This window comes from Diaphorina citri, unplaced genomic scaffold (genome assembly GCF_000475195.1).
Source record: "Diaphorina citri unplaced genomic scaffold, Diaci psyllid genome assembly version 1.1 scaffold3027, whole genome shotgun sequence".
Taxonomy (NCBI): domain Eukaryota; kingdom Metazoa; phylum Arthropoda; class Insecta; order Hemiptera; family Psyllidae; genus Diaphorina; species Diaphorina citri.
Genome location: NW_007380439.1, coordinates 1 through 25,523, shown reverse-complemented (window position 1 = coordinate 25,523; position 25,523 = coordinate 1). Strand labels below are relative to the sequence as shown.

General features: G+C 40.5%; 5 protein-coding genes across 5 annotated transcripts in view; 3 read left to right on the top strand and 2 right to left on the bottom strand.

Moving 5' to 3' along the window:
• The window catches only part of LOC113471796 (abnormal spindle-like microcephaly-associated protein homolog), an 11,853-nt gene extending 5,579 nt beyond the window's left edge, over positions 1 to 6,274 (top strand). Inside the window, exons 3-5 of the mRNA XM_026831219.1 lie at positions 2,535 to 2,673; positions 2,838 to 5,493; positions 6,059 to 6,274. Of these exons, the coding sequence (XP_026687020.1) occupies positions 2,535 to 2,673; positions 2,838 to 5,493; positions 6,059 to 6,274 (3,011 nt within the window). The remainder of the gene's footprint in view (positions 1 to 2,534; positions 2,674 to 2,837; positions 5,494 to 6,058) is intronic.
• Positions 6,275 to 6,404: 130 nt separating this feature from the next.
• Positions 6,405 to 9,899, top strand: LOC103519905 (twitchin-like). Its single transcript, XM_026831218.1, has 6 exons — positions 6,405 to 6,447; positions 7,371 to 7,538; positions 7,892 to 8,154; positions 8,526 to 8,748; positions 9,095 to 9,382; positions 9,742 to 9,899. Exons 1-6 carry the CDS (start codon positions 6,405 to 6,407, stop codon positions 9,882 to 9,884), a joined length of 1,128 nt encoding a protein of 375 aa, XP_026687019.1. The 3' UTR covers positions 9,885 to 9,899.
• Positions 9,900 to 10,691: 792 nt separating this feature from the next.
• On the top strand, positions 10,692 to 13,792 carry LOC103519904 (immunoglobulin superfamily member 22-like). The gene is made up of 3 exons (XM_008484994.3): positions 10,692 to 11,100; positions 13,045 to 13,161; positions 13,515 to 13,792. The coding sequence occupies exons 1-3, from the start codon at positions 11,016 to 11,018 to the stop codon at positions 13,790 to 13,792; spliced, it is 480 nt and encodes a 159-aa protein (XP_008483216.1). The 5' UTR covers positions 10,692 to 11,015.
• Positions 13,793 to 19,299: 5,507 nt separating this feature from the next.
• Positions 19,300 to 20,782, bottom strand: LOC103519901. The gene is made up of 2 exons (XM_026831217.1): positions 20,146 to 20,782; positions 19,300 to 20,056 (listed from the first exon to the last, which is right to left on the bottom strand). The coding sequence occupies exons 1-2, from the start codon at positions 20,743 to 20,745 to the stop codon at positions 19,448 to 19,450; spliced, it is 1,209 nt and encodes a 402-aa protein (XP_026687018.1). The 5' UTR covers positions 20,746 to 20,782; the 3' UTR covers positions 19,300 to 19,447.
• Positions 20,783 to 22,378: 1,596 nt separating this feature from the next.
• LOC103519902 (BUD13 homolog) lies at positions 22,379 to 25,517 on the bottom strand. Its single transcript, XM_026831216.1, has 6 exons — positions 25,112 to 25,517; positions 24,675 to 24,968; positions 24,020 to 24,493; positions 23,321 to 23,836; positions 22,754 to 23,107; positions 22,379 to 22,386 (listed from the first exon to the last, which is right to left on the bottom strand). The coding sequence occupies exons 1-6, from the start codon at positions 25,248 to 25,250 to the stop codon at positions 22,379 to 22,381; spliced, it is 1,785 nt and encodes a 594-aa protein (XP_026687017.1). The 5' UTR covers positions 25,251 to 25,517.
• Positions 25,518 to 25,523: the final 6 nt, after the last annotated feature.

Sequence of the window (25,523 nt, the reverse complement as noted above, 5' to 3'; positions counted from 1 at the left end):
AGTGTTTGAAGAGGTCCCAAACGTCCAACATAATGTTTAGAATATTTATAACAAGTAGTTAATAAATTTCTTAGCGAGTCAAAAATAGATAAATGGATTTTGCGAGATATGTATTCATTCATCGTGGTACTGAAACATTATGGTCGAACCCATCTGTTTTTTTTTTTGTTTTTAGTCTGGCACGACATCAGTCGCGATTTAATTAATAAAGTAATGCTGAATATTAAGATTAGTATCGTCCATAGGAGTGTCCGGTTAGTCCTTAACTCCTTTAAAATGCGATTCAATTTCTGAAACGGTCGTGTCGTGAGTCACGTTCAAGTCAAAAGCCTTATTGTCCAGCCCAGCCTCAAGCCAAATCACAGCCAAATCTTTCCACTAAAAGGGTTTGAAGCTTAATGGAAGGTAATCTCTCTCTGGACACCTAAAAAAATTCGAACTAAAAAGATTTTCCGAAGTCTGCCCATCTAAACATTTATTAGGCCAGTTGAAAAACTCTCGGAAAAATAGCCCCAACTTAAGGGAACCAGTTTGCAAATTCAACCAAGCAACCATCACAGTACCAAAGCTATTCATTTTGCTGAGGAATGTTTCCTCATTCACTTGGAGACATGAATTGACACCATTTGTGCGATTTTGCACACCAGATTTTGCTTGGAAAACGGCGCCATACCAATTCATTCCCTTGGAAAATTGCTAAGTGCAAAATCCAACGGATTGTTATCGTTGTACAATGTACAACGTGAAGTCTCCTTCTAAGCGGCATATTGGATCATACAGGACCAATAGAACCAGTAAAGCACTGCGAGAGAATTCCCCTGAAGACAAGTCAGATTAAGAGCGTCATATTTTCCCGAGCATAGAAAGAAAGATAACTCGAATGGAAAGGTGCAACCGAGACGTTCATCCTCATCGGCGCCGTAAAGACAGCGGCCCGGCGGTCGAACCCGAGCTTACGCGGCGGACTTAGAGTTCGGCTCCTCCCCCTGAGAACAAGAACGTGGTCACCAACTTATCCACCTCCGCCGAGCAAGTATTGCCCCTCGAACCTTGAACATCTATTCAAAACGGTCTCCCTACCCTTGTCTACCAGAAGAGCGCTACTGCAGGGCCGCTCTACGGCAACCGGTCATTCAAACGCAGCTGACTTACAGCATTGGAACTTCTGCTTTTTACCTTACCTTAAGCGGTATTGAAGATAAGATGAGGTGAAAGGGAGTAGCATTAGAGATATCCCCCCCCCCCCCCCCCCCCTCTCACACACATAGAATCGATCTATGCCTATTGAAATCAAGCCTGCCATCGTACAAAGCACCTCTTACGAATATCTTCATAATTTAAGTAGGTACTTTATCACCCTTACAAAAGAAAGTAATGAGAAAATTTATATGACTATCTGCCGACAAGAAAAGTCTGTTCAACTTCTTAATTGATATAATGATAAATATTATGAGTTGTGAAAGACTTTGTTTCCCCATATTGGCGAAAAATCCATCGTCAAAAAATTGGACCGTGTGTAGACGCCTTTAAACCAAATTCAGCAGGTACCTAGCAAGGGTGCCTGAGAAAATTTCCAATTTCACTTTCTCACACAATTTGTTCTTAGAACAAAATTTTCCTTGTCCGTACCAGTGGCGTGTGGTGCTTTTCAAATTTTACTGAATTTATTTTTTTACCTGGTATTTTTTAAGTCGTTTCTTTCATTAGTGCGTAGGTACATGTCTGAATTAATAACCAAAGGAAAGCTGTTCGCATCCCAGGAGGGACATGATTTATAAATAAATAAAATAGAACGAAGAAAGTTAGTTCCAAGTTTTAACCCCACGATTTTGGCTTTAGTGTCTGTTGGTTTGTTTGTTCTACGATAACATTGAACAAATTGTCCAATTTTTATTAAATTTTGGCAAATTAGTAGGCACATAATTTACTTATTAATATTTGGATCCGTAGTTATAAGTTAGTTCAACCACTAGTAGGGTAGTAGGAAAACTCGCCACTGGTGCAGAAAAGGAAAAACCATGATGTAAAAATGTATTTGTGGGGGAGTAGGTAGAATTTGAAAGTAGAGACGTACATTTTCTAGTTCTTTAGTTTACTGAACCACTAACATAAAAACAAGTCCCAATCTTATAAATAAATAAAATAGAACGAAGAAAGTTAGTTCCAAGTTTTAACCCCACGATTTTGGCTTTAGTGTCTGTTGGTTTGTTTGTTCCACGATAACATTGAACAAATTGTCCAATTTTGATTAAATTTTGGCAAATTAGTAGGCACATAATTTACTTATTATTATTTGGATCCGTAGTTAGAAGTTAGTTCAACCACTAGTAGGGTAGTAGGTAGTAGGTAAATAAAGTTAAAACGCGCCAGTGGTGCAGAAAAGGAAAAACCATGATGTAAAAATGTATTTGTGGGGGAGTAGGTAGAATTTGAAAGTAGAGACGTACATTTTCTAGTTCTATAGTTTACTGAACCACTAACATAAAAACAGGTCCAAATTACAAGTTAAGTTTCCCTAATCTTTCTGTCCACAGGTATACTCATCCGTCGTAAGTTCATCCAGCTCAAGAATAAACTCCAGGAAGAAAAACTGCAACGTCTCTCTGCCACCGTCACCATTCAGAAATATTTCCGCCGCTACCAGGCTCGAACCCGGTACCGTCAATTGAAAACCCTCGCTCTCAAACTACAACGCAACTACAGGCGTAACAAACGCGTCAATACAGACCGCGCGGAATTCCTGCGTCTCAGACAAGCGTGTATCACTATCCAGAGATTCTATAGGAACTACAAACTGAACCGGACTTATAAGAAGGAATATGAGCAGGATTGAAAACCCTCGCTCTCAAACTACAACGCAACTACAGGCGTAACAAACGCGTCAATACAGACCGCGCGGAATTCCTGCGTCTCAGAAAAGCGTGTATCACTATCCAGAGATTCTATAGGAACTACAAACTGAACCGGACTTATAAGAAGGAATATGAGCACCTTAAAACATCTACCGTGCGCATACAGAGGTGGTACAGAAATATCCAACGCGCTAGAGAGGAGAGAGCGCGTTATTTGGCGCTCAGACGCGCTACAGTCACGTGTCAGCGTCGATTCCGCGCTACAAGACTTGCGGTGAAGGCACGTCAGGAATATATTCTGATGAAGAAGTGTGTAGTTGTTCTGCAGCGGCGATACCGTGCTCACCGCTCCATGTTAGCTGAGAGGAAGCAATACAGAAATATCCAACGCGCTAGAGAGGAGAGAGCGCGTTATTTGGCGCTCAGACGCGCTACAGTCACGTGTCAGCGTCGATTCCGCGGTACAAGACTTGCGGTGAAGGCACGTCAGGAATATATTCTGATGAAGAAGTGTGCAGTTGTTCTGCAGCGGCGATACCGTGCTCACCGCTCCATGTTAGCTGAGAGGAAGCAGTACACTGACCTAAAGGTTGCCACTGTGAATATGCAAAGACGTTTCCGAGCTAAACTCCTCGGTAAAACACAACGGAGTGAGTTCCTAGCGATGAAACATGCGGCTCTTGTTATCCAACGCAAGTACAGAGCAAATCAAGCGATGAAATCCCAGCGTGATGAATACATGAGAACTAAAAGAGCCGCTATAACTATTCAGAATCATTTCAGATCTTACAAACTTATGACGTCAGAGCGAGCAAGATTTGTGACGTTGAAAGAAAAGGTGGTGTACATACAGCGACTATACCGGGCCAAGAAACTGATGACCGCAGTTCGAGCCCAGTATCAGAGGATTATTCAGGCTACACTCTCTATACAGAGAAGATATAGAGCGTATGTAGACATGAAGAAATCCAGAGCTCAGTTCATCCAGCTAAGACAAGCATGCCTTGTAGTACAACGGAGATATCGTGCTCAGAAGTTAATGCAGATCCAACGGAGTGCCTATCTACAGCAGAGGAATGCCTGTCTGGTAATACAGAGACGCTTCAGAAGTTACCAAACCATGCAGCAATGCCGCTCTGATTATCTGAATCTGAGAGCCAAGACCATACTGATTCAAACCCTGTGGAGATCCAAACTAGCCATGAGACGAGATGAGCGTGAGTTCTGTATGATTAGAAGCAAGACCATTGTGATCCAGAAATATTTCCGTGGCTATCTACTCATGAGGAAGGAGAGACAGGAGTATTTGGCTATGAAATCAAGTGCTGTCAAGATACAGGAGTGGTATAGAAACTTACAGTGTATGAGACAAGCAAGACAGCAGTACTTGGCACTGAAACATGCTACACTGGTAGTACAGAATAGATACCGGGCCCAACGTGCTATGAGAGCAGAGCAAGCCAAATATACTCAACTCCGAACCAAAACCATTTGTCTACAGCAACATATCCGTGCTTACCTGCTTATGAAACATGAAAGGGAACAATACAATCAATTGAAACGCTTCACTGTTCTTATTCAAAGGAACTTCAGAACAAAACGTAGCAACCAGGCAGCTAGCAAAATACAAAACTACTATCGAGGTTACAAATTAATGCAGAAACAACGTGAGGAGTTCTTAAAACTAAAACATGCCACGATCGCAATACAAACCCTCTACAAAGCCAAGCTTCTTATGAAACGTGATCGTGCTGCGTACACCGAGTTGAAACAGGCGTGTGTTTCAGTGCAACAGCGCTGGAGAGCGAACCTCACCATGAGGAAACAGCGTGCACATTTCCTTCTAATGAAACAGAAGGCTAGTGTTATACAACAGTGGTATAGAAACACCAAACTGATGCGACTGGAAGCGAGCTACTTACACGAGTTGAAGGCTGCAACTATCACTATACAGCGCCGCTACCGAGCTAATGTAGCGATGAGAACACAACGTGAGAGATATGTCGCCCTGCGTACCGCCACGATCACAATACAGACCAGATTCCGTGCCTATCTGATCGCTAAAAACCAACGGGACGAGTATGCCGAGCTCAAACAAGCTGTAGTTAACGTACAACGTCGGTTCCGCGCGACCAGGCAGATGAGAGTAGATCTTGACGCTTACACACGACTCCGTCAGGCGGCATGTACGATACAGAGTCACTATAGACAGTACGCTAGGATGAAAACACAGCGCGCGGAATATTTGAGACTCAAACACGCAGTGCATGTCATAAAGACACGCTATATCGCAATGCGTGACATGCAAACACAGCGTGCGTTTTATCTCAACTTGAAACAAGCTGTGCGTACTGTGGAAACCAGATACCAAGCGCGACTCGCTATGAGATCTCACAGGGAGCGATTCCTAGCGATGAAAGCGAGTGTGCTGAGAATAGAGAATTGGTATCTAGGAAAGCGAGTCGCTAGTCAGGAAAGACACAACTATTTGGAAATTCGGTTCTTTACTGTAATGATTCAGAGGCGGTTCCGATTCAAGCTGAACTTGAGGAAATATGAGCGAGTGATAGAACTGCTCAAGTTGAAGCGAGAACAGGAGAGGCAGGAGAAATATAGACACCAGTGTGCTGTGAAGATACAGGTAAGATACTCTCTGAATACCGGGATATTGTCATTTTTTACAGGGATATAACATACAAATTTTGGGGGTATTCAATGAAATTTTGTACAAGTTTTGAGAGGCCTGATTCTTCTTCCTAGCATCCTAGCTTTTTCCTAAAATTTAAAAGCCTGAGTAAAGACATGGAATCATTACAGTTCAATTTTGTTGAAGCGAGAACAGGAGAGGCAGGAGAAATATAGACACCAGTGTGCTGTGAAGATACAGGTAAGATACTCTCTGAATACCGGGATACTGTCATTTTTTACAGGGATATAACATACAAATTTTGAGGGTATTCAATGAAATTTTGTACAAGTTTTGAGAGGCCTGACTCTTCTTCCTAGCTTTTTCCTAAAATTTAAAAGCCTGAGTAAAGACATGAAATCATTAAGTCCAATTTTCAATTGGTCCAATCAATTTTCTAAACATAAGTATGCAAAAAAAAAAGAAAAAAAAATCTACACAAGTGATGGATTGATGATAAATAAAAAATTAATCGAATTATAAATCTAATCTCGAATTCTTCGGATTTTTCTCTTGACAGAGTTTATGGAAAATGTACCGGGTAAGGAAGAAGTTTGCTGACATCATAGAACAGAAGAAACAGGCCAAGAAGACTGCGGATAATCAATTCGAAAACCAGGCCCCCCTGTATGTACGTTTGGAAGAGGCTATCACGGGACTCAACGTGGGAACTGATCTGTATTGTGTTATCAAGAGTCTGTATAATAAGTTGTATTTAGGCAGACGTCCAAATTGAACAGATCCCAGAGTAGGTGGCTGCATTCAAGGGGATCGTGGTATTTAACGCGATGGTGTTACCTATAGTTTTTATTTTAAACAGTGGAAATACAACGGTTCATCTGCTTGGGGTATTTGGGCGGTAATCTATGGTCGATGCTAATAGCGTTGGAGATAGCCTTCTAATACAAGGCTTCTGTTTTATTGCTCTGGCCTCGGCCTCATGAGCACGAAAAGGGAAGGTGGATCCAATATGTATTATCATTAGTTATTCATTTAATTACTTTTTTACCAGTTACCTACCTACTTACCGACTTTTGTTGTAATTTCCTAGATGCCAGAATGGACCCAAAATATGATTTGACCGTTTAAAAACGCTTATGACGCTATTAAACCCGTTTTTTTTATTTTTATTTTATTATTATTATTATTTTTTTTTTTTTCTAACCGTATTAAATGTACATATCACCGCCCATGTATTAGGTAGTTATGGGAGTATGATTTAATTATGCACACACAGATAGTTCCCTACCTAATGACATTTATTCACAACTTGGCACATTTTTTTTCTCCCATGTATGCAAATTGGCAGCCTCAGCATAATCAGCATGAACACCGAAAAAAATATCGCACGAAAGCAAACAAAAAGTGAAATGAGAACAAAAGTGAAGTTTTTTCCTCGGCGCCCATTTTTTTTTTTTTTTTTTTTTTTTTAAGACATTAAAAGAGAAAATTAACACTCCCGCATGCCATGAGAAAGAGAGATGTGGGGCTAAGGTCGGGGCTTACCACTTTCACAAGAGAAATTTGACGAGAAAATTCGACCCCATGGTAACCCCAACAGATGACCCCGAACCTCGAGCATTAACCTCACCTAGAGTGAAAAAATAGACTTGAAAAAATTGAAAATTCTGTTCTAAACCGATGCAGCATTAGCTCTGGTTCAAGGAGTTTGGATTCTGTTTCGAAGGAGTCAAGTCTCTAGATTACATCAGGGATGCTTTTTATTTCAATTCAATACCTTACTTGTAAAACGTACTCCTTGAATGCTAAGGAATTTGTAACCAAGGAGCGCTCCTTAGAATGTGTGTTCTTGGCACTTTGTTTCCGTGCAGCCCAAAATTATAGCAATGGAATTAAATACAGCTGTTTCATTTCTATTTCAGAGCCCCCAGGTCCTCCAGGGAAGCCACAACTTCTCCCAGATTCCCCTAGTCTGGACCGAGATGTATTCACCATACGCTGGGAACCACCTGAATATGATGGAGGATCACCCGTGTTAGGTAATCAAATTGTATCCTCATCTATTTGAGAATCACATAATAATACACATAGCTTTTGGGTTAGGTGGTAGAGAACGCCTCAAGAGCGCGCAGAGTTAACCTCGCCTAATGGTTACTCAAGAGTTCATTGTTATTATTTTATTACAATGTTTCCCTAATGGGAACACAAAGATCTTTCCTTCCTGAAAACCTGAGTAAAACTCTTCCTAGGAAATTTTTTCTCCCCAATAGAGATCCATTTGTCTGGCCTTCGGAGGCCGCGCAGGGGTCCTTTTCTGAGTGAGTTCTGCCGTTCACTTAACCACTACTACCACTGATGAGTTAATTCTATTTCTACTTTCTGTCTGTTTCAGGATACCTCGTGGAGCATAGACGCACCGGTTCCCCATACTGGGTACGCGCCTCCCCTCACATGGTAGAAGACACCGAGCTCATGGTCAGCGGCCTAGAGCCCGGGTGGCGCTACCAGTTTCGAATCACGGCCGAAAACGTGGTGGGCTTCTCTGAACCGGGCCCTTTATCTGAGCCCCTCACTGTGACCTATCAGCGGTCTCCGGCAGCCGCCCCTAGTTTCATTCGGGCCCTGCATGACACCACGGCACTGGAAGATGAGAAGGTAGGTGCCCCCTAGCCCCTAGTTTGGAAATCCAACTCTGGGTGTGAAGTTGTAGCTTAAGTTCTACGAGGAAGTAACTTGTTCCCTTGCTAACAACCAGCAGCGATAGCATGTTGCATGGTCTAGAATTCCAGGTCACTGAAGTAATTGTTTAATAATAATAATAAATAAGGAAACGTTGTACATGATTGATAATATTGATATCCAAATGAGTGATCATCTGGACAATCGCGTGCTGCTGGCTTTTCTCGACCCCACTCAGGCTAGGTGAGGTTAATGTCAGGCGGTGGGGAGCTTGTCGCCACAGTGATTAAAACCCCCGTCTCTAAAAACCTTAGCTGTCTCCTTACAAACCATCTTCTCGATTTCAGGTGGAATTCACGGTTCAAGTGGAGGGCATTCCCACTCCCAAAGTGTCCTGGTACAAGGATGGTTTCGAAATCTTCAGCAGCCGAAGACAGAGGATCGTCACGGACAATGACATTAGTACTCTGATTATTCACCAGGCAGCGCTCATGGATGAGGGCGAAATCAAATGCACGGCCACCAATAGGGCGGGACATTCCATTACGAAAGCTCGACTTCGTCTGGAAGGTAAATACCTATTGAGTCTGTCTGGCCAGGGGACGTTAAACAAAGAGTAGACTAGTGTCTAGCTGTGGGACTATAAACAGGGAGGAGAACAGCTAACCCTAACCAACCTAGCTAGCTGACAGTTCTTCAAAGGGTTCTCTCTGCTTTTAAAGAATATAAGCACAAGTTCTCACGATGGTTGATTACGGTTCAGGACGAGCCAATTAAACCTGGCTAGAGACCATCACCAGTCACCACAGTGTATGGCAGAAAAAACGATATCCTTTCTTTATTCTGCCATCACCATTCAGCTACAGCTGAAGCCGCTACAAAAATAACTATAATGTAATTGCTTTTTCTTCCTCAGCTCCACCCACCATTCGTCTACCCAAGCAATACGAGGACGGACTCCTGTTTGAGATGGGGGAGATTATCAAGCTCAAAGTGTCCATGGCGGGCATGCCCCCACCCACCGCGCGCTGGCTACACAATGGTGAACCTTTGACGTCTGGAGGACGCTATGAGATCACTCACACGGACCGCTATCTTAACCTGAGGATCAGTGATGCAAGGCGAGCCGATAGAGGGGAGTATCAGGCACATGGAGTGAATTCTCTGGGGGAAGATGTTGCTTCGTTCTTGGTCACCGTCACAGGTAATCTGAGCCGTATTTATTATATGACTCTTTTTATATTCATCATGATTCAACCAAACAGATTCCGCTTTGGACGTCCACAGGCCACTTTTGTATTTTCAATGGTTATCTTAAGAGTGAAATTTTGCTATTTTTACCTTCCTTTTTGATGAAAAAATTCCAAGGATTAAAGAGCCTGTCTCTCGTGTTAAGGGAGATGTTTTAATAGATGTGTATGTTTCTGTTTCTGTGGGTACACACCATGGAATATGCTTTGGCAGTCAGAGTGTTGAAGTTTTAGTTCAAAAATGGCAAAAGTGCCACAGAGAGGAAAAATAAAATACGGCCTTAGTTCAACATGGTTTGATGTTTCATTTCAGATCGGCCGTTACCCCCTGGAAAAGCCAAGGTTGTGATGACGTTGGGCAAGTCAGTAACATTATCCTGGTCTGAACCTGAGGACGATGGAGGCTGTAAGATTGGAAACTACATTGTCGAGTATTTCCGGGTAATATCAGTCTAATAGTGTAATATGTATTTATAATACCTATATTTTTTGAGGTGGGTGAAAAGAGACAAACAACCCTTTCAACTAGAGACTTGTAAAGAGCGAGTCAGTTATCAAAAGGAACAACTCTTTTCAGTTGATTACTATGTTTTAAAATTTTAAATAGTTCTGATAGTTCTTCTGTTAATATTATGCGGCCATAAGAACCAGGTCTCGTCTTGAGAAATGGTCGCCTTATTTCTTGAGATTAAGTTCTTTTTTATAATTTTCATATTTTATTTATTTTTAACCAACCCCCCCTGTTTGTGAAAAAATACACTTTGGTCTCCAATATGTTGCTGTATATACCCAATTATCGTTTTTTCTCTTTTGCATGTTTGGAGGAATCAAAGCGGCGCGGCAGCCGTAAAGTGCAAACACTCCGTGGAAAAGGTCTGGTTCGATTCCCAGAGTTCACAAATGTTCTTACGTAGTGATTCCAAAATACAAATCCTCGAAGACCCCTTGAGCCATATTCAAAGTCTTCACATTTCATTACATTGAAATGGGGTTCTTTTCTGACGAAATTCCTGTGTGCGGAGTCCAGTATGTAGGACTATTGCACCCTGAACCCCGAAGTGTTAGACAACCGGACGTGTTTTGCACGAAACTCAAATTCATTTTCGGGCGTATCTAATCAAATGATTTTATCCCAAACACCTTCATAACTTCACATGCCACAACACAAACACAAACGACCAATCGAAACTACGCAGACGCCAAAACGTGCGGTCGAATAAAAAATCTAAAAATAAATTTCAGCGATAACTTCGAAAACGAAAAAAAAAAAAAACACACAAAATCGAGTGAAAAATCAATTTCGATTTTCTTTTTCTTTATGTAAATAAAGTAGAGTGATACGACATTTTCACACTGGTGTGCGGAAATTTTGTTTAAAATTAACCTTTTCCCCGTAGTGAAAGTTTAGTGCTTGTGTAATGAAAACCCGACTGTTATTTCGAGCTTGATCCCCCCTCCCCTCCACTGCTCTTCCTATTATTCTTACGAATTCCCTTTAGTTGCGGTCCAGTAACCCTATTAGCTTCCAGTAGTCCCTGTGGATGAGTGTTAGATTAATGGTGAAAGAGGGTACTTGATAATCTTGCTATGGGTGCCACATCAAGTCACCATCATAAGAAGCATCACCAGCAGCGAGCCAAGAAGAATGTTCACTGGACCCCGGAAAATGCAGGTAAATATTAATTGTATTAACTTTTGATCCTATCTTGGTGGCGTAGTGGTCAAGACGCTCGCCTGGTAAACGGGAGGGCGTGGGTTCGATCCCAGCCGAGGCATGGAATTTTATCATAATTAATTTGAGAATTTAACCACATAATGATGGATCTCTAAGGGTTAGGTGGTAAAGAACACATCCGGCGTCAACCTCACCTAGTGGTTACCTTCCACTCAAGAGTTTATTTTTATAATCTTTTAGGTGGTGGTTATTCAGCATTCACAGGACTAGGGTCGGCTTGATGTGTTTCTTTTTCTTTTAATCGTACTTTTTTTTCTACTTTTCAAGCTTACTAGGCCTCTGTATAACCACCACCTCGAGCTAGAGCTATGACACCAGAACCCTATTCCATGAACGACTCTACAAGTCTACAGTCCTCACTTTTTACCGTTTTCCAATATTTTCAGAGCATGGGGTAGTAAGTGGTTAGTGCCGAGCTTTTGGTGCTCCACTTTTAAGGCACCTAGTTCAAAATTGAATGGGTATAAATTTTCAGCCACAGCCGAGACTCACACCCTCTAATAGAAAACCGCCTTGATCAGCTCATTTCCCCCCGAGACCCAAATATTACTTTGCAGACAAAACAAATCTCACAATTCCCCCCAATGCCTCATGTAGGTATGCTTTTTATTTGAGTGTAACAAGTTGTATTTAGGCAGACGTCCAAATTGAACAGATCCCAGAGTAGGTGGCTGCATTCAAGGGGATCGTGGTATTTAACGCGATGGTGGTACCTATAGTTTTTATTTTAAACAGTGGAAATACAACGGTTCATCTGCTTGGGGTATTTGGGCGGTGATCTATGGTCGATGCTAATAGCGTTGGAGATAGCCTTCTAATACATACAAGGCTTCTGTTTATTGCTTTGGCCTCGGCCTTATGAGCACGAAAAGGGAAGATGTATCCAATATGTATTATCGTTAGTTATTCATTTAATTACTTTTCTACCAGGTACCTAGTTACCTTATACCTACTTGCCGACTTTTGTTGTAATTTCCTAGATGCCAGAATGGACCCAAAATATGATTTGACCGTTTAAAAACGCTTATGACGCTATTAAACCCGTTTCTTTTACTTCTTTTTTTTTATTATTATTATTTATTATTTTTTCTAACCGTATTAAATGTCCATATCACCGCCCATGTATTAGGTAGTTATGGGAGTATAATTTAATACACACTGGCGTGCTCAGGCCGGAACTTGGCCTGGCGCACTGCCGTGCGCCTAGATTATGCACACACAGATACCTAGTTCTAGTTCCCTACCAAATGACATTTATTCACAACTTGGCACATTTTTTTTCTCCCATGTATGCAAATTGGCAGCCTCAGCATAATCAGCATGAACACCGAAAAAAATATCGCACGAAAGCAAACAAAAAGTGAAATGAGAACAAAAGTGAAGTTTTTTCCTCGGCGCCATTTTTTTTTTTTTTTTTTTTTTTTTTTTTTTTTTAAAAAATTAAGAAATTAACACTCCCGCATGCCATGAGAAAGAGAGATGTGGGGCTAAGGTCGGGGCTTACCACTTTCACAAGAGAAATTTGACGAGAAAATTCGACCCCATGGTAACCCCAACAGATGACCCCGAACCTCGAGCATTAACCTCACCTAGAGTGAAAAAATAGACTTGAAAAAATTGAAAATTCTGTTCTAAACCGATGCAGCATTAGCTCTGGTTCAAGGAGTTTGGGTTCTGTTTCGAAGGAGTCAAGTCTCTAGATTACATCAGGGATGCTTTTTATTTCAATTCAATACCTTACTTGTAAAACGTACTCCTTGAATGCTAAGGAATTTGTAACCAAGGAGCGCTCCTTAGAATGTGTGTTCTTGGCACTTTGTTTCCGTGCAGCCCAAAATTATAGCAATGGAATTAAATGTAGCTGTTTCATTTCTATTTCAGAGCCCCCAGGTCCTCCAGGGAAGCCACAACTTCTCCCAGATTCCCCTAGTCTGGACCGAGATGTATTCACCATACGCTGGGAACCACCTGAATATGATGGAGGATCACCCGTGTTAGGTAATCAAATTGTATCCTCATCTATTTGAGAATCACATAATAATACACATAGCTTTTGGGTTAGGTGGTAGAGAACGCCTCAAGAGCGCGCAGAGTTAACCTCGCCTAATGGTTACTCAAGAGTTCATTGTTATTATTTTATTACAATGTTTCCCTAATGGGAACACAAAGATCTTTCCTTCCTGAAAACCTGAGTAAAACTCTTCCTAGGAAATTTTTTCTCCCCAATAGAGATCCATTTGTCTGGCCTTCGGAGGCCGCGCAGGGGTCCTTTTCTGAGTGAGTTCTGCCGTTCACTTAACCACTACTACCACTGATGAGTTAATTCTATTTCTACTTTCTGTCTGTTTCAGGATACCTCGTGGAGCATAGACGCACCGGTTCCCCATACTGGGTACGCGCCTCCCCTCACATGGTAGAAGACACCGAGCTCATGGTCAGCGGCCTAGAGCCCGGGTGGCGCTACCAGTTTCGAATCACGGCCGAAAACGTGGTGGGCTTCTCTGAACCGGGCCCTTTATCTGAGCCCCTCACTGTGACCTATCAGCGGTCTCCGGCAGCCGCCCCTAGTTTCATTCGGGCCCTGCATGACACCACGGCACTGGAAGATGAGAAGGTAGGTGCCCCCTAGCCCCTAGTTTGGAAATCCAACTCTGGGTGTGAAGTTGTAGCTTAAGTTCTACGAGGAAGTAACTTGTTCCCTTGCTAACAACCAGCAGCGATAGCATGTTGCATGGTCTAGAATTCCAGGTCACTGAAGTAATTGTTTAATAATAATAATAAATAAGGAAACGTTGTACATGATTGATAATATTGATATCCAAATGAGTGATCATCTGGACAATCGCGTGCTGCTGGCTTTTCTCGACCCCACTCAGGCTAGGTGAGGTTAATGTCAGGCGGTGGGGAGCTTGTCGCCACAGTGATTAAAACCCCCGTCTCTAAAAACCTTAGCTGTTTCCTTACCACGTAAGTGCTTTGATTGTAAATTTATTCATGTATTGCATACAATGGTCTCTATAAATGTGAATAGCATCAGTAGCATAAAAGCCTAAAAAAAAAACATCACCTCCGATAGGACTTACAAGGAAGGACCATTTCTACTTATATACTGATATTTTACCGGGACGGAATCCCATCACAAAAATGCGAGGCACGAAATATGATTTAATCGTGATTGACAAGTGGAAATTCAATTTTTAACCCATTGAATCTGAAATCAAAAATACTCCGCCATCTAAAATGGTGAGCTACAGATCATTCCTGATTTTTATCTGTAGAATATTGCCCAACAAATCTATTTGTTGGAATATCGGTGGAAATGTCGAAATAATCAACTTGGTAGTGACCGTCTTTCCATTCATGATAAAGGAAACATTAGTGGAGATGTCAAAATGACCAACTAGAAAATACTCGTATTAGTGTCGATGTCGAAAGTCAAAAGAATGAACTGAAAAATGGTCGAGGAAATATTAGTGGAGATGTCAGACTAATCAAGTTAAATATTAGTGGGCATGTCAAACTAACCAAGTTAAATATTAGTGGTATGTCAAAATAACCAACTGGAAAATGGTCTAGGTATTTTTCTTTATTGGACTTTGCAGTGGAGGAAAAGCAAGTGCAAAATTGGCAAGGAGGACTAATTGACCAACGAATCGATTCTAATCGAACAGAAACCCATTTTGAACTCAGTACTCAGGCAGATTCTACAGAAGCATTCTAGGGTAAGTTAACAAACGGGTAGCCAAAACTAAATGTCAGCCCAAAGATCACCCTAGGGCTCATTGAGAGACTGACGAAAAACGCCGACCCCGTCTGTACACGGGAAAAGGCGAAGAGGAAGACTCAGGGGGATTCTAAGGAAGCATTCTAGGGTAAGTTAACCAACGGGTTAAACGTTGTATACGGGTGAATACGTGGGCACACCGTTTGTATTGTGTACTGATCAGTGCCTCTCAAAAATTGGACATTGTTTGATGACAAAGATTGCCTCAGGTAATAATAGCACCCTTTGTAAGCTTGTTTTTAATCTAATAGGTGGGAGGTAGGACTCCTTCAATTGTATAAATAAATGTCTTTAAAAAAATCTGATCTTTCAGCCAAGAAATACCAATAACTGTGACTACGAGAGTAAACGAACTTTCCAGTCCACCAGTCCTATGCTGGCTGTAATATAAACAAGAAGTATTCTATTCTAAATTTCCTGGAGGTAGCCTCTGTGGTCGACTTTTACTTTGGGGTATTATTTAATTTTGGCATTCCACCGACACAAACAACACGATTTATGAGCAAATTTTCGTTTCCTCTTCAAGAGTTCACATATTCTGAGGCACGCTGCTGTACATTATTCTCATGAACATTATTATCGATGTATAAATAGACTCAGAGCGTTTGGCTCTTGGTGAACGAAAATCAATTCGAAATTACAGGCTCAAAATGTATTGGTTATTGTTGAACTAATATTATTCTCGATGATGCATTGACTGAAGCAAAATGTGCATGGCATGATGGCGATTTATCGTGAAAATTGGTGGCGGTGTTGCCAGATGGACGATTTTCACCTCTGCTGGCTTTTCTCGGCCCCACTCGGGCTGGGTAAGATTGAGGTGAGGCGGGTAGCTTGTTGCCAAAAGGAGGGTAAATCCCCCGTCACCAGCAGTTGCACTTTGACGTAAAAGTGGCTCTGATTTCAGGTTATTGGATAGTAAAACCTTGTTCATAGGTCTGAATTTTCTGAAAAGGCAATGATCTAAACACAATTGATTTTTTTAGGGATTTAACATCTTTGAATACGTGTTAGAGTTTTTAGCGACCGACGGGGGTTTTACTCTCTGTTCGGCGATATGATGACCACCTCCTCAGAATAACCATACCCATTACCTATCCTAAGTAAGGCCGGGAAAAGCCAGCAGCACGATGGCCCAGATGGTCACTTTCGAGCAACCTTGCTTAACTTCAGTGGGTACATTCTACATTCAATGTACTATCACCGTACAACTCCGCTCTCTAAAAAGGATAGGCGTGAAATGACAAGGATCTAAAAACAATGAAAGTGGTGGAATGGATGGAAAGACAGTCACCACCAAACTCTTATAGGTTTACAAACATGACAGAACCTCTCAAATGACCGCAGTGAGGTGAACACATTTTCATTTTCTGTTGAACCGTTCAGAGACAGGTGTGATCCCATTAATCACACACGAATCCAAACTTTTCCATTGGCTTACAAACATGACAGAACCTCTCAAATGACCGCAGTGAGGTGAACACATTTTCATTTTCTGTTGAACCGTTCAGAGACAGGTGTGATCTCATTAATCACACACGAATCCAAACTTTTCCATTGGGTGGATTTGATTTATGTGTGTGTTTGGTTGGCAATGCGCCACCACTACATGTCCATGACCACCACTAAGAAATTTTTTGTCCACAAACTTTACTCTGAACTCTGTAAACACACGGTTTACTTTTCCACCAGAAAATCGTCGAGAGAACTAAAAATAATAATAATATTGGCCAACAAATCTATTTGTTGGAATATCGGTGGAAATGTCGAAATAATCAACTTGGTAGTGACCGTCTTTCCATTCATGATAGAGGAAACATTAGTGGAGATGTCAAAATGACCAACTAGAAAATACTCGTATTAGTGTAGATGTCGAAAGTCGAAAGAATGAACTGAAAAATGGTCGAGGAAATATTAGTGGAGATGTCAAACTAACCAAGTTAAATATTAGTGGGCATGTCAAAATAACCAACGGGAAAATGGTCTAGAAAATATTAGTGCTGTCAAAGTACTTATCGATTCATGTCTTGTTCTTTACGTACAAGACTTATGATGTTCCTATCCCATTCAAATGTCTTATTGTGCCCGAATTCAAATTGGGGTAACAAGTCCATTAGTCTACTAAACGTTTTTCAAGGTCGTCTTTTCCTGTATCACCAGACAGATAGATCCTTTCCTCATAAATATATACCAGTGGTAGTCTATGTCTGTGTCAAAGTTGGATCTTAATAGATGAAAATTGTACACCCACCTGTTTGCAAAGTCGACATTTTGTCCTCGTCTCAGAGACAGCAATGATAATGTTCGTCACCAAACACCTTCAAATCCAGTAACAGGTCACAATCTCAATCATTTTCACTTTAGCACCTCACACGTCTCTGTTTATATACGTTTTTAATTCGGGGTACAAAGATTCGCGAACTAGAAAACCTAGATTTAAAATCTAATTAAAATACATAGTTTTTTTTTTAGGCTTTTATGCTACTGATGCTATTCACATTTATAGAGACCATTGTATGCAATACATGAATAAATTTACAATCAAAGCACTTACGTGTCTCTAAATCAGAATGGAACGTTTTTTTTTTAGGCTTTTATGCTACTGATGCTATTCACATTTATAGAGACCATTGTATGCAATACATGAATAAATTTACAATCAAAGGACTTACGTGTCTCTAAATCAGAATGGAAAGTAGCTCCAAACGAAATCCTCTTGGCCGCCCGTTCTTCCACCTTACTATTGTCATCCGACAAATTATTCCCATCACTCATTTCCGTGGTCTCCTCATCTTCACTGAACTTAGACTTTGTCCCTAGCCTGTCCAAATATTTTCGCCTCGAGTCAGATTCTTCGGCTTCTGAACTTCTTCGTCGCTCGAGCAATTCCTTCCGCTTGTCAGTGAGACTTCGTTTCCTCGTTAGCTTTTGCTTGATTGGTTCCACGGTTTGGAGAAAATACATAAAAAAAAATCTACAATTTCATCCTAATTCAAAAAAGCGAAAAGCACCGTACATTTTGATTTTGAAAAGTTATTTTACCTATTATTTATTTTTCGATTTTTTTATTTTCGTACTCAGTCATCGTTTCGAGATAAGTACGTTGGTATGAACAAGAATTTCCGAGTGGCATGCGCGGATTCTGCATAATGACCTATGTTTAATTTTAAATTTGGCTGTTTTTAAAAATTACGTTAGACTGGCCTCCCCCCTGGGTCCCGCTTTTAGCCGGGTCCCTCCATTCCCAATGGCTCACCTTATTATCTCTTCTTATTATTTTTTCTCTTTTTTCAACAATATTTTGTTTTGGCTTTGATTTTTTGGCATTTCCTTGAGTATTTGCTAACCGTACATGTTATATTGATGCAGGTATACTGATAGTTAGACTGGCCTCCCCCCTGGGTCCCGCTTCTAGCCGGGTCCCTCCATTCCCAATGGCTCACCTTATTATCTCTTCTTATTATTTTTCTCTTTTTTCAACAATATTTTGTTTTGGCTTTGATTTTTTGGCATTTCCTTGAGTATTTGCTAACCGTACATGTTATATTGATGCAGGTATACTGATATTTTACCGGGACGGAATCCCATCACAAAAATGCGAGGCACGAAATATGATTTAATCGTGATTGACAAGTGGAAATTCATTTTTTAACCCATTGAATCTGAAATCAAAAATACTCCGCCATCTAAAATGGTGAGTTACAGATCACCCCTGATTTTTGTCTGTACATAAAGCCCGATATGACCTCAGCTCTCGAAAGTTAAAAGAACGGCTTCTTATGTGCCTAAAAAAAAAAAAAAAAAACATGTACGGATATAAAAACTCGGCCTGTGTAAAATCCGTGCGAGATTTTTATTTATAGAACATTTTTGTTCGTTCTTTTTTTTCGATAATAATAACAAATTTTATTAATGCATTTCTAATACATGCACGTATGTAATCTGTACAATGTGTAAGCAGGTGCCTGTACTAAAACGTTTAGGAGGTGCATAGCAGAGGGACCAGGGGCAAATTTAAGAACAGAGGATTAGATTGTTTAATGCAATATGATGCAATAGTTTTCGTAAATCAAATTACTCCACACATATGTTATGTATTGATAACAATAATCAAAATTATTAAATACCCAAGGTACCTTATTTTATTTTAAGATCTATGTACATTAACTCTCCTCGTTTAATGAACATAACAATAAGTTAGGAAAATAAATAAAAAACATTATTATCAGTTATTAAACAGGTAATTTATAAAAACTTAAATGGAAACAATCAAGGACACAAATATGCTCTAAGTGTCCAAACACACTAAGTGAGAGACTCCCTAGAATACCCTAAAATCCCAAACTCTTAAATCCTGCTCTTCAATATTTTGATACACTTAGGTACTTATGTTATGAGAATCCAAAGGCAGTAGAGGACTACTTACCAACCCACATGGTAAATTATGTCACAAACGGTGTAAGATACGAAAGATAGGACCGACCTGTCTTATAAAGAATCCTATTTGGAAGGTTTCTGCTCATACTGTTTGTAATAGTTCTTCCAGAACAGGAAGCTTTCCCTATTCTCATAGATTTGTTTACATATTAACAGCAGAAGGATTGGTACACAGAGAATAGGATGTTTGAAGAAGTAAATCCAGCAAGCAATACCGAACACAAACACATCAATCGTATAGTCAAAGTACGAGTGGATTCGCCTTTGTATAATGTTTGCATCGTATGGTTTGATCTGCATTGTGTTACTTAGTGTTTCCTGTGTTTTGATAATTTGAAGATTAGATGCCGTTGATGCTCGGAGGTCCATAGTTCCAATGTGATTTGTTGCAGACGATTCATTTGTGTCAATTTTCGTTGTGTTGTTATTCAATATATTTCTCTTGGGATAGTCTCTACTCGGGTCTATCCCGAATGGGTTGGATTGTTCTGATGCAGTTTTATTATTACTGAAGGGATCTCGCATTTCATTTGGATGCTCAACTTCACGCCCCTTATGTTCCTCACTGGAAGGTTCCACTATGTTGTCCCAGTCTACAACAGATTGGTTGTTTTCAACTTCGTTTGCTTTTGCTTTCAGTTCGTCATAGTTCAGAATCATTTTCGGTGCAGTTTGTCCCAGTCTACAACAGATTGGTTGTTTTCAACTTCGTTTGCTTTTGCTTTCAGTTCGTCATAGTTCAGAATCATTTTCGGTGCAGCTTTCTTCTGTTTTGTTCCATACTCTTTGACTAGGTCACTGTAATGGTTAATGATCGCTATTTTGGTCAGGTCGTTTTCGTCAGGTGTATTTCCTGGCTCTGTTATGCGGACATGTTTCTTGCGTGTTTTCTCAGTGTCAGTATCGCTTGTTTCTACGTCAGATACTTTCTGCAAAGATTTGGGAATCAGAAGAATATTGTCACCCGCTTTGACTGGAAACTGTGTGAAATTATCATCAGGCTTTTCTACATGAATCATTTCTTTCTTCAAGATTGGTTTGAGGATAGCGCTGAGTTTCGATTTCCGCGACCCTTCTGGACTTTCTTTTTTCTTTCTCGTCGGTTTCGGAGATTTCAGGACAATGTTGTCGAAACTTGGTTCATTATTGTCAATGTGGATTTCGACATCCAACACTTTTCCCACTTTTTTGCCTTTATTTTTGAGGATAGGTTTGACGGGTTGCTTTTTGAGCATGGAGCTAGGTGATAGCTTGCTGCGTTCGATGGAAGTTGTTCTCATGGGAATTTCTGGTCCATCATCAAGGTGTTCAGGCACTGGAGGTGCCTCATCCAAATCTTCTTGACTTGATCTCATCGTCATCAACTTGGGGTGATAAATCTCTTCTTCATCATCTTCAATGTACCTGGCGAAACAAAATCAAAAGTAGGATGTTAGTTTCTACTTATTTCCCTACGCTTCGATTTATCCCCCATCAATTAGAATATTATCAGCATATTATCAAGTCATTTCCACTTGTTTCAGATAATGAAGATGACTACGACATAGTAGAGACCAATGAATTTCTACTTATTTCCCTACGCTTCGATTTATCCCCCATCAATTAGAATATTATCAGCATATTATCAAGTCATTTCCACTTGTTTCAGACAATGAAGATGACTACGACATAGTAGAGACCAATGAGCACACAGGCACCGGAGCCCCCAGTGACAATGAGAATGAAAGCGATTATTTCCCGGAGAAAACCATTGATGAGTCTGTATACGGATACGACAGTGACGATCTTGATCGACATTATCCGACTTTGGACGAAGAAGAAGAGAAAGTCAAGGTGTTCAGGCACTGGAGGTGCCTCATCCAAATCTTCTTGACTTGATCTCATCGTCATCAACTTGGGGTGATAAATCTCTTCTTGATCATCTTCAATGTACCTGGCGAAACAAAATCAAAAGTAGAATGTTAATTTTTCAATTAATTAATTAATTAATAGCTCTGGAAATACGGAGTAGGATATCGACTACTAGACATTAAAAACTTTTACCTTTAGAGTCAAGTAGGTAGTTGATCAAAATATTCCATCTCTATAGCTATAGTATACGGATACGACAGTGACGATCTTGATCGACATTATCCGACTTTGGACGAAGAAGAGGAGGAAGAAGATCGTGAAAGTTTGGTGAAAGATCGTGAAAGTTCGGTGAAAGGGAAGGAAGAAGAAGCGAAAGTGATCAAGGATGATGAATACTATGAGAATCTTGGTGACGTTTTGACCAAGAAATATTCGTTGCCGGTCAACTCGGACATTCAGATTAAAATAGATAAACCTGATGACGAGCCTGACTATGTTATCAAAGGTAAGGCCGGGGGCTTAACTAAAGGGATTATCGAATGATTAGCCTAGCTCTAAAGCTAGTCTGGATTAATCTAAATCCTGTGTTAGTCTGATCTGGTAGGTCCTTCGACTTGCAACTTTAATCCTCTAATTTGGTAGTAGGATGGTTTATTTGATGATTAATGTATCTCACATATTCTCACATTTTTCTTTCCACGAAGGACCTCTCAATCAAAGTGTACAGTCCTTTCGCGTACAAAGGACCCCACGAAGGACCTCAATCAATCGGCAGAATCAATTAAACTCCTTCTAATTACCTTCCGCTTTTTTGTACAAATTACGATATAGCTGGGTACGTTAGTAAAATACAGCTCTTGTTGATTTCAGGGAAATACGAAGTGGACAACGAGATGTTACTGAAGCGATCCAAGCTCAAACCACAATACTCGAGTGAGATGAGTGAAGCCAGCAACATTACCGATGACGAAGATGAGGAAGACGAAGAGGACAGTTTTGATTTTGATGAATTGTTTGAAGATAATCCAGAAGAAGAATATGATGAGGATGACCGAGATCAGCCCATTAACTTTGCCCGAAATAGACACAACAAGTAAGTTGGTTTTTCATTTCTATTTCTACAAAAGGAAATATTGGGTTACTTCAATAAACTTGAGAATTTAAAGGAAAGACCATTACTAGAGATACCTTAAGGCAGTATACTATAGCTATAGAGATGGAATATTTTCATCAACTACCTACTTGACTCTAAAGGTAAAAGTTTTTAATGTCTAGTAGTCGATATCCTACTCCGTATTTCCAGAGCTATTAATTAATTAATTAATTGAAAAACTAACATCCTACTTTTGATTTTGTTTCGCCAGGTACATTGAAGATGATCAAGAAGAGATTTATCACCCCAAGTTGATGACGATGAGATCAAGTCAAGAAGATTTGGATGAGGCACCTCCAGTGCCTGAACACCTTGATGATGGACCAGAAATTCGATAATCCCTTTAGTTAAGCCCCCGGCCTTACCTTTGATAACATAGTCAGGCTCGTCATCAGGTTTATCTATTTTAATCTGAATGTCCGAGTTGACCGGCAACGAATATTTCTTGGTCAAAACGTCACCAAGATTCTCATAGTATTCATCATCCTTGATCACTTTCGCTTCTTCTTCCTTCCCTTTCACCGAACTTTCACGATCTTCTTTCTCTTCTTCTTCGTCCAAAGTCGGATAATGTCGATCAAGATCGTCACTGTCGTATCCGTATACAGACTCATCAATGGTTTTCTCCGGGAAATAATCGCTTTCATTCTCATTGTCACTGGGGGCTCCGGTGCCTGTGTGTTCATTGGTCTCTACTATGTCGTAGTCATCTTCATTATCTGAAACAAGTGGAAATGACTTGATAATATGCTGATAATATTCTAATTGATGGGGGATAAATCGAAGCGTAGGGAAATAAGTAGAAATGGTCCTTCCTTGTAAGTCCTATCGCAGGTGATTTTTTTTTTAGGCTTTTATGCTACTGATGCTATTCACATTTATAGAGACCATTGTATGCAATACATGAATAAATTTACAATCAAAGCACTTACGTGTCTCTAAATCAGAATGGAACGTAGCTCCAAACGAAATCCTCTTGGCCGCCCGTTCTTCCACCTTACTATTGTCATCCGACAAATTATTCCCATCACTCATTTCTGTGGTCTCTTCATCTTCACTGAACTTAGACCTTGTCCCTAGCCTGTCCAAATATTTTCGTCTCGAGTCAGATTCTTCGGCTTCTGAACTTCTTCGTCGCTCGAGCAATTCCTTTCGCTTGTCAGTGAGACTTCGTTTCCTCGTTAGCTTTTGCTTGATTGGTTCCACGGTTTGGATTTTCCGCTTATACTCTTCGTTTTCCGCTTCTATTTCTTCCAGACTTTGGTAGAGGCGTGCCATTTTCTTTTCGTGCAGAAGTTCGGTGGAACTGAAAGCTTCTCGGATGGGGACGTCGACTGGTTCTTCCAGGTAGAAGCTGACGTCGTTGATCTCGGGTGCTGACAGAGAAATCGGGGGTGCCATGATGGAGTCGATCGACATGCTGATCTTCATTTCTTTCTGCCTTTGTTCTGAAAATAGATGAAAAAAAAAATCTTAAACAGATTGGATCGGAAGTTTCAAAACTGTAAATTTAATTTATTGCCACTAGTCTGAAATACTTTTCCAATCCCTACTTCTAGGTATGCATACTGGTAAGTTAGGGCCTTGAGAAAATTAGTAGATATCTAAGAAAAATTGGAGTGTATACTTACGTCTTTCCTCGCTGTTCTCTCGACTACTATTAGGAAGAAGAAGAAGCATCAATTCAGAACTACCATGTAGCATATCACTTAGATCTCTTTCAGCTTTGTCTTCGAAACTTTTCTGTGTGCCCAAACTTAACTTTTTCCTTTCCGCTTCTGAAAGATTATGTAGTCCAAGTTTATTGCTATCTTCTTTGAAGGCATCTTGGTTGTTTGTATTTTGATTACTTTTGTCTTTCTCTGGAACAACTGGAGCATCATCCGTTTTGATTTTGAATTGTATCACAGTTTTTACCGCCATTGCTTCTAGTTCTTCTTCGTCTAGGTCTGTAGTGGTATATTCGTCAGTTTCTCTTTCTTTTGAAGTAGAGGCATTACCTGATAGATAATTTTCTTTGTCACTTAGTAAAGATGGTTTTTTTGCTGTAGTTGCAACATTCAATGTTTGTCTCGAAGCGTTTTTCCCCGCTTGACTAGTGCTGGGTTTAGGTTCCTCTCTGTGTAGTTTTGGAGAGCTGAGAGGACTTTTGCTAGGTCTCTTTTCCTTAGTAAGAGAAGAGCTACTACTACTGCTACTGGGTTTGTGTACATCTCTCAATAATTTCGGAGAGCTTAGAGGACTTTTGCTAGCAGATTTCTTCTCCTTTGTAAGAGGTAGTGCTGGGTTTAGGTTCCTCTCTGTGTAGTTTTGGAGAGCTGAGAGGACTTTTGCTAGGTCTCTTTTCCTTAGTAAGAGAAGAGCTGCTACTACTGCTACTGGGTTTGTGTACATCTCTCAATAATTTTGGAGAGCTTAGAGGACTTTTGCTAGCAGATTTCTTCTCCTTTGTAAGAGAAGAACTACTGCTGTGTCGTCTGGTATTGCTAGGACTTCTGTTTGATTCAGAAGGGCTTCGACTTTTTGATTTTCTTCTCCTTCTAGGTGGAGGGCTCATACTTGAGTGTTTGTCATAATTTGGTGGACTTTTATTGTAAGAGGAGAACTACTGCTGTGTCGTCTGGTATTGCTAGGACTTCTGTTTGATTCAGAAGGGCTTCGACTTTTTGATTTTCTTCTTCTCCTAGGAGGGGGGCTCATACTTGAGTGTTTGTCATAACTTGGTGGACTTTTAGCGGTCTCATGTTTATGTCTCATGGGGCTTGGACTCTTAGATGTCTTAACTCTGTTCAAGGCATCATTCTTCATGCGATATAAGGAGTCGTCAGTACCATACATAGGTTTCTCTTTCTCCAGTGACATCTTTTGTTCGTAATGTCTTGCATTGTCCAAGCTATGTAGCGACGAGTTTTCTTTGTCCAATATTCTCCTCTCGAGTGAAGTGTTCCTTCTATGCCTTACCTCTACTTCTTCATCAAAGTCACTCACCAGACTTCCGCTTTTATGGAAATCCTTACGAGCTAGTTTGGTTTTACGCTTTGGTATAACAGGAGTTCCTTCTAGTGAGGAAGTGTTGCGGAGTTTGTTGAGATCACTGTCGGATAAGAATACTGAGGAGTTGGAGGATAAGCTGTC

Bases quoted from the DNA above. Each gene is read 5' to 3' on its own strand.
- LOC103519905 (XM_026831218.1), top strand. From the start codon at position 6,405: ATGGTCGATGCTAATAGCGTTGGAGATAGCCTTCTAATACAAG. The intron at 6,448-7,370 runs GCTTCTGTTTTA...GTTTCCGTGCAG, and splicing joins AGATAGCCTTCTAATACAAG to CCCAAAATTATAGCAATGGA. The intron at 7,539-7,891 runs GTAATCAAATTG...TGTCTGTTTCAG, and splicing joins TGGAGGATCACCCGTGTTAG to GATACCTCGTGGAGCATAGA.
- LOC103519904 (XM_008484994.3), top strand. From the start codon at position 11,016: ATGGGTGCCACATCAAGTCACCATCATAAGAAGCATCACCAGCAGCGA. The intron at 11,101-13,044 runs GTAAATATTAAT...TTTCTATTTCAG, and splicing joins CTGGACCCCGGAAAATGCAG to AGCCCCCAGGTCCTCCAGGG. The intron at 13,162-13,514 runs GTAATCAAATTG...TGTCTGTTTCAG, and splicing joins TGGAGGATCACCCGTGTTAG to GATACCTCGTGGAGCATAGA.
- LOC103519901 (XM_026831217.1), bottom strand. From the start codon at position 20,745: ATGACGATGAGATCAAGTCAAGAAGATTTGGATGAGGCACCTCCAGTG. The intron at 20,057-20,145 runs GCTGCACCGAAA...AGACTGGGACAA, and splicing joins ATGGAACAAAACAGAAGAAA to ACTGCACCGAAAATGATTCT.
- LOC103519902 (XM_026831216.1), bottom strand. From the start codon at position 25,250: ATGTCACTGGAGAAAGAGAAACCTATGTATGGTACTGACGACTCCTTA. The intron at 24,969-25,111 runs CAAGTTATGACA...ATAAAAGTCCAC, and splicing joins TGAGACCGCTAAAAGTCCAC to CAAATTATGACAAACACTCA. The intron at 24,494-24,674 runs CCAGCACTACCT...AGGAACCTAAAC, and splicing joins ACACAGAGAGGAACCTAAAC to CCAGCACTAGTCAAGCGGGG.